Raw genomic sequence first — 9,620 nt, forward strand, 5'->3', positions numbered from 1 at the left:
GGAGCAGGCGTCGATGCGGGTCATAAGAAACATAGAATGAGGCAGGGTATGGTTGGGACTGGCATAGAAGAACAGTAGCGGGCGCAGCCTTGTGTTATTGTCCAAAATATAGCTGCTCCAGAACAAAATGCATCTTACAATCTTCTTGTCCGCAGTACATGCAGAAATATCTGCTGTTTTGTAAGACAATGAAAGATACCAAATCAATAATGCAATATTTAGATCTAAGTGGTTCATTGTCCGATTTTCGCCTGACGGAAGGTGCCTTCTGCTGCCTGTACTCCCGGTACCTGCCTGCCTGCCTATCCCTTCCTTCCTCCCCAAACGACACCACGCTCTCTCCTTCCCAACCCCGGTGCTTTTCTGTAAATTTCCTTATTTTCTGCTCCCTTGGGCTTTCATAAATTCAAAACCTCTTCCTCTCACCACCGAGTCTCTCTTCTCATTTCCTGCCGACCACAGTCAATTTCCCCCAATCTCTCGAGAAAGATGGCCGACTCCGATGCTTTTCACATCGCTGTAGGCATTCCGCAGCCTCCCGATATCGACGATGCGGACTTTGCCTCAGGGCTAATGCTTGTGTAAGCTCAACCATCAATGTTACGGCACCCAGATGTGGAAATTATATGTTGTTGTTCATTAACCTGTTGGTCTCCTAGTGATTCTGACGAGCGTGTCACCCTCAAATGTGGCAAAAAGGTCTTCAAATTCAGCAAGCCTAAGCTGGTCAAGGACTCTGAATACTTCAGAGCATGCCTCAACAAATCCAACTTCGTCGAGGGCAGAACTTCCGTCATCGAATTCGACGACATTGAGCCAGAGCTTCTCGAGACTTACCTCGAAATCGTCGATGTTACAGATACGTGCGATCCAATCGACGTCGAGGATTTCCTAGTCAGTAGCGAGTGGGACAACGAAGCTATGGATGACATCATTCCCATGATCGAAATGTACCGACTTTCCGATCGTTTCATGAACGAGTCTATACGTGTCAAACTGAGCCAGTCGATTCTGGAGTGCATGCAGAAGGGAACAGTCACAAAGGTCAATAAGTCATTGCCAGAGGGTATCAAATGGTTGTACAACACATACAAGATTGCATATGACACCTTGGATCCCAGCATTGCCGACGAGGCCAATCTCCAGTCCGAGATTGCGAAGGTTTGCTGCCAACAAATCGACATGGATAAAACCTACGCTTTAGCCCGCACAACTCCCGAGAGCGAGGCTTTTCTGGAGGCCGTGCTGATGGCCACGACTCAACGTATGGCTGCTCTCCTGCAGCAGACCAGGTCTCTCAGCACGAAGGTCGAGCGTCTTGAAACGGAGAACCGGATATTCACCGGGATTGGATACTTGAGATATTACACCGATCTCGTGGAAGCCTTCTCTTACTCCTACCATGATCAGATGCACGACGGCGATTCCATTTCGAGAGATTCTGAAGGAGATGATGACGAGGAAGATGGAGAGGACGACGGTGATGGCGAGGGCGATGAGTATGACGAGGACAACGAGGATGATGAGGACGAAGAAGATGACGACGACGGTGATGATGATGAGGACGGAGATTGTGGCGAAGACGGCGTGCGCCGAGATCATTGAGGACGGGGATTACAGCTCATTACTTGAGCATTGAATGAAGGTGGATAGTTGGAGGTAGGAAACGATCCAGGTTCTCTGTGATTGGGCTATTGACTCGTTTTTCGAACTCAACAAAATAGATCAAGACCTTAGAATACGATCCTCTCATAACCCTCACGAAACACTCTCAAGACTGTGAGGAACTATGGAGGCGACTGGGTACTTACGCAATGATCATTATCCAACCTCTTCTTCCGTATCCGCAGCTTTGACGTACGTACTCGCTGAGTTCTTGAGATCTTCAGCGCCTCTGTCGCCATGCCCGTCAACAGTCGAGCCGGTCAGTTAATTGAGGAGCATGTTTAAGTAAACCAACAGTCTCGTGTGAGTACCTAATGCATAGAAAGATGCGTCTTGAGCCAAAGAGCAGAAAGGATTTCTAGCAATCGCTCTCTGTTTAGCTTTCCTCTCTCTGTGACGTAGTCATTTTGCGCACATAGATGATTACGGCTTCTCGTCGAAGATGAAACTCGGCCTAGATACGTTTCAGGTCGCTAAGGCTGTGATCTTGCAACACGAGCAAAGGAATCCGAAAACGATGAACGCGACTGTTTCGGGCTACATTTGAAAGTAAATGCAAGCGCTTGGTTCTTTTACAAGCTGGATCTACTGGCGGTCGAAATAGTTCGGAAGGTTTTGCTCCATGTTGAGTATGTGTGGTACTCGTTGAATATGTTTGTTCTTCTGCAGTCGCATAATGTCTTTCTAACGCTCTCTGCCCAGCAGTAGGAGTAATCAATCGTCATATGGTACTGTAAGAATACCTGCAAAATTCGCGGCATTATTATAACGAATATGCAGCTCTTGCATTGCTCCAATTATCGAGTTACTCAGTGCCGAGAGCATCAGCACTTGTTCTGCGTACTTGCCGTCAATTCCTCTTCTCGCTGACGATTAGCGTTGGAGCAGGCGTCTGAAAGAGCCTTGACAATGATGCATCGAGCCGTTACATTGCATTTCCGTAGCTGGAATATCATACGTAAATCATTGGCTGCTTGCATGTGAAGCCAACAGGCTGTCCTGCAGCTTACTCTTTCGTGTTCTCAGTGGAGAGCCAGGTCGCAGTCTGATACTACACGGTACCAACAAAAGAAGGTGGAACTTTCTCATACTTCTGGGCCCGCTTACCTACGTAAAATGCAGCATTGGTTGCTCAAGTGCTCCGTTCGGGATACGTGGATGAAGTTGCGGGAGGGGCGCACACTTGGCATGGGTACGCCGAGATGATGATATGTGAGCTGCCGTCGACTCCCCGCAAAGAAGTCAGCAGAGCAGATGATGGCTGGCAATTGAGATTGAAACTCGCTTTCGCGCTCTGTCGTTCTCTCTTTCAGTCCTTCTCCCTTGCTCCTTCCACTTTGCAACGCTCGTGGATATCTTGCACACTCGAATTCAGATCATGGTATCCCTGTTTCTGATCCCGCTGGCGATTGTAGCCTTTGCCATATTCAAGCTGCGGAATGTAGGTCGACGGCCCAAGAACTATCCTCCAGGTCCTCCTACATTACCGCTGATTGGGAACTTGCATCAAATTCCACCGACACAATCGCATCACCAGTTCAAGCAATGGGCTAAAGAATATGGGTATGTTCAACGAGGCGCTCGCCTACATGGTTGGAAAGCACGAGTATCCATACACTAACATGAGGGTCTTGGGTAGCCCGGTCTACTCGCTCATTCTCGGCACCAAGGTCATGATTGTGCTCTCGTCCGACCGAGCAGTGAAGGACCTCCTGGACAAACGCAGCAACATCTACTCCTCTCGCACCGATCTATATCTCGGAAATATAGTCAGCGGCAATCTCCGCGTCGTTATGATGGTCAGTTGCTGGGCGCGTGGATGTTCTGCGAAATGATCTCAAGAGCTAACGGAACAAAAGCAATACGGCGAAACATGGCGCATGATCCGAAAGATATTCCACCAAGTCCTACACATCAACGCCGCCAAGGGCTACGTACCGTACCAAGACCTCGAAAGCAAGCAGATGCTATCCGGATTTCTTGAAGAGCCAGACTCCTTTGTCGATCACATCCGCCGGTTCACGACCTCGCTGACGACGCAGATGGTGTTTGGATTCCGTACGACGAGCATACATGACGAGAAACTGAAAAGGCTGTACCACTGCGTTGAGAAGTGGAGCGAGGTCGTGGGTTCTTCTACGGCTGCTCTGTTGGACGTGTACCCGCCTCTGAGAAATCTCGGGTTCATGTCGCCTGGGAAAAGATACGCTGCGGCGCTACATAAGGAGGAAAGGGCTCTGTATGTCGGACATTGGATGGATGCGAAAGACCGTGTTCTCGAGGGCACGGCAAAGGTGAGCATTGCCCCATATTCGAGATTCCGTATAAGATAGAGTACTGATCGAGTCTCAGCCCTGTTTCTGCGTGGGCATCGTCGAAAGCCAAAAGACTCTCGGTTTCTCCGACGCCCTGGCCGGCTACATCTCCGGGTCCGCGCTTGAAGCTGGTTCGGACACCACCGCATCCACGCTGACTGGCTTCGTCCAGGCCATGGTCCTGCACCCATCCGTACAGAAGCAGGCCCAAGAAGAACTGGATCGAGTCTGCGGTACCGAGAGACTCCCGAATATGGATGACTGGGACTCAATGCCCTACATACGGGCATGTGTCAAGGAGTCCCTGCGTTGGATGCCGACTGCGATCCTCGGCCTACCGCACGCTGTCATACAGGACGACGAGTATATGGGCTACAAAATTCCCAAGGGCGCAGGCGTCATGCTGAATGTATGGGCCATCAACATGGACGAGAACCGGTTCGAGAATCCCCGCGCTTTTGACCCCTCTCGTTACGAAGGTGACGAGCAGAACTCATTCGAGTCGGCGATGAATGGCGACCCGTCGAAGCGCGATCACTACGTCTTTGGCGCTGGTCGGCGTCTGTGTCAAGGGACGCATATCGCTGATCGATCGCTGTTCCTAAGTATTTCGAGGCTGTTGTGGGCTTTCAACCTTGAGAAAGCAGTTGATGCCGAGGGTAATGAGATTACCCCAAACGCGGAGAACCTTACTGACGGTTTTCTGGTCCAACCGAAGCCGTTCCCTGCGAAAATTGCGCCGAGGAGCGATGCTCATGTGCAGGTCATCCGAAGAGAATGGAAGGCGAGTCAAGCACTTTTGGACAAGAGTAAGCAGTGGAAGGAGATTCCTAGCGGAATGGTTTTTGAGTCTTTGGTGTCGTCAGATTTCAAAGAATGACCTGGTCGTGGATATTAGGGATGAACAAACGATCTTTTCAAGAACATCACAGCAGCTCAAATGACTGGATGAACTGTAAAAATTGTCATAATTTGTGGTATTCGTTAAAGTTGGAAACTTCGTCGTGCCCTTGCTTGTAGGCACTGGAGTCTCGTAGTATCGCTCATGCTTTGAACTTCTCAGGCGCCCTCTCCTCGGCCTGATCCTGAGGCACTGCCTTTGCCTTTCCTCTTCCGGGTGCGTTCTCGAACTTGTCCTTCCACTTACCCTCTTGGTTGAACATTGTGAGGCACTGGATCGCTGATGGCTTGCCGTATTCTGGGTCAGCACCACCCTCCAGGAGGACCTGTCGGAGTCCGCGTCAGCACTGTGAATGAGGAGTCCTTCCTCCCCATAATTTCCCTCGCAAACGTACCTCAATCACGGCATCCAGGCCCTTGAAGACAGCGCCCGCGATGGGACTTTGACGCTTGTCATTCAGTCTGTTGGGGTCAGCTCCATGCTGGATCAGGAGCTTGACCACGTCCGCATGGCCGTAGTATGCAGCCAACATCAGCTGGATGAGATGTTAGCCATGAGTTGACTCAAGAACCATCGTCAAGGTCTCCGGCTCGGACACTGAAAACAGCCTCCTCCCGCCTAGGAACAGCCACTGAGGTGAGCATCGTTACGCACCAATGTGTCTCCCTTTTCATTGGTCAGGTTCGGCGGCAACCCGTCGAGGATGCCCTCCTCAATGACAGCCTTGTTGCCTTCGCGGGCCGCATTATACATGCTGGCAGCCAACCTGACGGCCTCCAGTGATGGCGAGAACGCCGTAGCAGATGTCAACGCGCTCATGTTTTCTTCTGATGGATGTTTTGAGAACGACGAATTGCGCAACAGTCTCCGAATGGGTTTAACACTTAGTAATGCTGATAGTGAAAGTGGTTCCTTGCGGCGGAGGGCGACGCTAGGATGAATAGGACAAGCGAGGTCGTTGCCCAGCTTCTGCTAGGTATTCGGTGAGGACGGAGGGGAATGTTCGAGAAATGCCCGGTTAGTAAGCTGGGCTGCTGATTGGCTCGGACTGTGAAGAGACTCCGTGCATCACCGGAAGCCGTGGCTGCAGAGTCAGAAAAGAGTCCCACTTTTTACCTGCTAAGAATAAACTTGGACAAAGACCGGTTGTTCCACTAACACAATGCTCGCTTTCGGGTTGTCTTCATTGCCATCAACAGATCGTGCACTTAGCTATCAAGTGTATTTGCGAAGTTTCCATCCGAGAGGCAGTTTTCGGTTCCCAGTTTCGTGGTTAACTGCACTGCTATTGTCAATTAAGTTGCTGATGACTGATGACGTGAAAGCGCAACAGGAATAATATGTTGGTTGGACTAAACTTCCCAAAGTAGTATACCTTTTAGGGCGGTGCACAACTTACTTTTGTTACTCCCTTTCTAACGCATCTCACAAATGTGTCGTTGTAGGTTTTTCAGGCGACCCGGCACGAGGAACTAACCCAAGGAGACGTGAAAAGCATGGGAATATATATTAAACAGATGGAGCTCCGTAAATGGACTTGATTGCTACTTTTGTTGGCTGAGTTCCTTGAACGCTTGATGACCTTCCTGCAAAACTTATCTCAAGGTGACATTCCTGTTAGGGAAGAGACGAGTATACTCAGGGTTCGGGGTTGGTCGCTGTAGCTCGGCTAAGGTACAGACATTCTATCTTACAAGCATTCCCCGGATGTGAGTGGTAAATCTCCTCGGGCATCTGCCCTAGGAGATAATCCAAGTTATCTATAATGCTGTCATAACCGCCAACTTCCGAGGTGCCATGTGCAGACGCCCTCGCCACGTCAGGCGGTGATGCTCGTGCATGCACCAGAACTTACCGTATCTCTAGGTAAGGTGAACGCTAGTCGGAACACACACAGGATGTTTGTCTATGTTACTGGATACTGGTAACAGCGGGCATAGTGATGGCAACCACCAGCGCGTATCGTCGAGCAACAATCTTTCTCTGGCGAAGATGTGTAGACTGTAGTTTGTCGTGCTTTTTGAGAGCGGCACTTGAGTTGGAAAGAATCATCCTCTACTTAGACTTGCGTTGGCGCATGAGATGATCCCAGCAACGAGCCTTGCTCCTCCACAGCCCAGACCTCTTTCCGCGAGCCCGAGGGCTCCCAGAAAGGTACTGCATCATAGACGCAGCATACTCAGCCTGCTTCAAGCTAACCTTGGCAACGAAGTCCGGATGGGACTCCAAAGCTTGATGATGGCGGACGAGAAGATCACAATGGCAGTGCTCACAAAATCGTGCGACCATTTCATCCCGGAACTTGGCCTGGGCTGGATGGTCGACGTCGAGCGTGTCAAAGGCTCTCGCAAAGGCATCGAAGCAGCGGTCGACTTCTGCGCCGTCCGTCTCTGGGGCGAGGAGGTAGATGAGTGCAGTCAATGTGTTGAAGCTGAGAACGGACCATGCACTCCTCAGTAGCTCATTATTTTGGAGAAAGTTGAAGAGCTGACAAAGCTTGATGAGGCGCGTCCAGTCGGCGACGTGGGGGAAATGGGCAAGCGATATGATGCCAAACATACGCCCGAACTCGGGTGTCTTGTTGAATTGTCGATGTGCCAAGCCCAGGTACAAGAACATTAGATCAGCGTCAACATCGAGCATGCGGATGGTGGAACTCTTCGATTATTGGAAATCGTGGCTCAGGCAGGCTCTGAAGAAGTCAGAGTGCCTAGTGAGGAGGGATTTCTGAACAACAAAGGATTTGTCGTTGGCACACTCGATGACAGTGCGAACTTGGTCGCCTTCATCCCCGCTACTGCCGATTGTTAGGGAAACTTTTGTTGTTGTTGTTGTTGTTGTTGTTGTTGTATTTAACGCCGTGGCGGCCGGGCTAGAGCCCTTACCGCAGACCTCCCGAAGGGTATATGGCGTGGAGGGCCGTGAGCCAAGGCTACCTACTCTACAGTACGTCGTCTCTTTACATCGTCCTCCAAATCATGCCTTGTGGCCACTACGCGTTCTGTCTGTCCCCGGTTCCCGCTGGTGCCCCAGTTTCATTCTTTCCCAAATCGTCCCTTGGAATCGGGAGGTTCTTTGTAGTCCGCACTCACATCTACCTAGGTGTGGATGCTGCTACCGCAGACAGATCTTCTGGAAGAAGTCCGTCACGCGGAGAAAGGCCTCGAAGCCTCGTGGGTCGGTGATTAATCTCTTGAAGTAGGCCTCGAGAGATCCCATAGGACCTATGGGCTCGGGCATACTGCGAGAGTGGAGGGTCGGCCACCGTTGCCTCCTCGCCAGCGTTAGTCGACAGTAGACCAGGTGGTCCACGTCTTTCGCCTCTCCACAAGAGCACATCATTAGAGCGTCGTCGTGGTTGAAACGTCGGTGATATTGCTCGAAGTCCCCGTGACCCGATCGTGCCGCCAGCAGGTGATGTAACGTAGCCCGCGGCAAGGCCAGTTCAGGAGGGCTGGACAGAGCTGCCTCAAGCCCCAAGTCCGCGTACCGCGGCCTTCGCTCTTTATACCACCATCTCCTGTGCTGGCTTTGTAATTTTTTCCCTTGCAAGCCGCTTGATGCCCGCTAGTGTTGCCATTTGACCCATCCGCGCCGGCAGTGTCGTTCCTTCTTTGGCCAGCCGGTCCGCGGCCTCGTTTCCTTCGATGCCCTGGTGTCCCGGGGACCAGTGCGTCCGTATATCAAATATCCTGGCCGCTTCTTGGATTTCGAGGAACGCGTCTTGTGACGAGTCCGGCGCCTTGCCGCGGATGCCTTGTATAACGCTGGTGTTGTCGATACATATGTGGATTGGATGACCGCGATTGGTGAGCAGAGCCCTTCTGAGGCCGGTTCGCGCCCCTTCGACCTCGGCGTCGAACACTTCTGCTAGTCCGAGTCGGCCGCACCCTTGCGCTATGCGTTTGGAGTCTCGGTAGATGACGAAGCCGTACCCCACGGCTCCGTTCGTCGCCCTGGAGCCGTCCGAGAAGACGATCATATGGCTTTCCGGTACTGTCTTTAGCCAGCGCTCGAAAGCTTTCGCAGCCTCTTCTTTGCATTGAACTACTATCTGATCCTGTGAGCTTGGCAGGTACTGTGATTGGAGGAACGTTGGTCTTCCGCATCTTGGCAGAAGTTCAGCCGTCCGTTGTAGTCTCGTCTGTTGCTGTCCCTGCTGGGAGAGCCGCGCGACTAGCGGGTGTCGGCGATCAATCCTCTGTAGTCGGACTGCGGCCCGTAAACGGACGCCTTCTAAGGCGACTTTGGCTGACGGTAAGCCGGCGTCTCGGAGGAGGCTACTGGTTGGCGTTGTCCTCCAGACAGGTAGAACGATCCTTGCTGCCGCTGTAATGACGCTGTCGATCTTCTGCACGAGCCCCTTCTGGCCTGTGTTGACGGGTCTTCCTTGGAAAGGCGGACTCGTGTCTGTCTCCGCTTGGCGTCTCGAAGCCGGCTTCGTGATACCTGCGTACCATGTTTCGGCGCCGAAGAGCGCGATCGGCAGTACGTAGGAGACGACGGCTTTTCGCACGGCGGCCGCTGGCAGTCCTCTCTTTGTGTTTGTAAGCTGCCTCAGGTGTTGAGCTGCCTTCTTTGCCGCAGCTACTCTTGTGTCGACGTGGTGCCGGAAGGACAGTCTCTTGTCGAACCAGACACCCAGCCAGCGTACAGGATTTGTCGAGGCCTTGACCACCAAATCCCCCGCCCTGACCTCTGGCAGCTCCGCTGGCTGGCTGTGCTTCCTAGTAAAGTGG

The 9,620-nt window shown here is 51.9% G+C and overlaps 4 protein-coding genes across 4 annotated transcripts; 2 read left to right on the plus strand and 2 right to left on the minus strand.

Annotated features, from left to right (window-relative positions):
• Positions 1–363: 363 nt before the first annotated feature.
• Positions 364–1,987, plus strand: BDZ83DRAFT_621135 (uncharacterized protein). Its single transcript, XM_060508241.1, has 2 exons — positions 364–581; positions 660–1,987. Exons 1-2 carry the CDS (start codon positions 490–492, stop codon positions 1,603–1,605), a joined length of 1,038 nt encoding a protein of 345 aa, XP_060365167.1. The 5' UTR covers positions 364–489; the 3' UTR covers positions 1,606–1,987.
• A 659-nt stretch (positions 1,988–2,646) lies between these two features.
• BDZ83DRAFT_777944 (cytochrome P450) lies at positions 2,647–4,860 on the plus strand (the record flags this gene model as incomplete). The annotated part of the gene is made up of 4 exons (XM_060515493.1): positions 2,647–3,228; positions 3,305–3,464; positions 3,525–3,959; positions 4,012–4,860. The coding sequence occupies exons 1-4, from the start codon at positions 3,044–3,046 to the stop codon at positions 4,858–4,860; spliced, it is 1,629 nt and encodes a 542-aa protein (XP_060365168.1). The 5' UTR covers positions 2,647–3,043.
• Positions 4,861–5,023: 163 nt separating this feature from the next.
• BDZ83DRAFT_577317 (ankyrin repeat-containing domain protein) lies at positions 5,024–5,700 on the minus strand (the record flags this gene model as incomplete). Its single annotated transcript, XM_060505008.1, has 3 exons — positions 5,024–5,206; positions 5,276–5,416; positions 5,536–5,700. The coding sequence occupies 3 exons, from the start codon at positions 5,698–5,700 to the stop codon at positions 5,024–5,026; spliced, it is 489 nt and encodes a 162-aa protein (XP_060365169.1).
• Positions 5,701–6,936: 1,236 nt separating this feature from the next.
• On the minus strand, positions 6,937–7,524 carry BDZ83DRAFT_752099 (uncharacterized protein; the record flags this gene model as incomplete). The annotated part of the gene is made up of 1 exon (XM_060514146.1): positions 6,937–7,524. One exon carries the CDS (start codon positions 7,522–7,524, stop codon positions 6,937–6,939), a length of 588 nt encoding a protein of 195 aa, XP_060365170.1.
• Between the last annotated feature and the right edge of the window lie 2,096 nt (positions 7,525–9,620).

This window comes from Colletotrichum acutatum (assembly GCF_030867785.1).
Source record: "Colletotrichum acutatum strain CBS 112980 chromosome Unknown BDZ83scaffold_45, whole genome shotgun sequence".
NCBI classification, from domain to species: domain Eukaryota; kingdom Fungi; phylum Ascomycota; class Sordariomycetes; order Glomerellales; family Glomerellaceae; genus Colletotrichum; species Colletotrichum acutatum.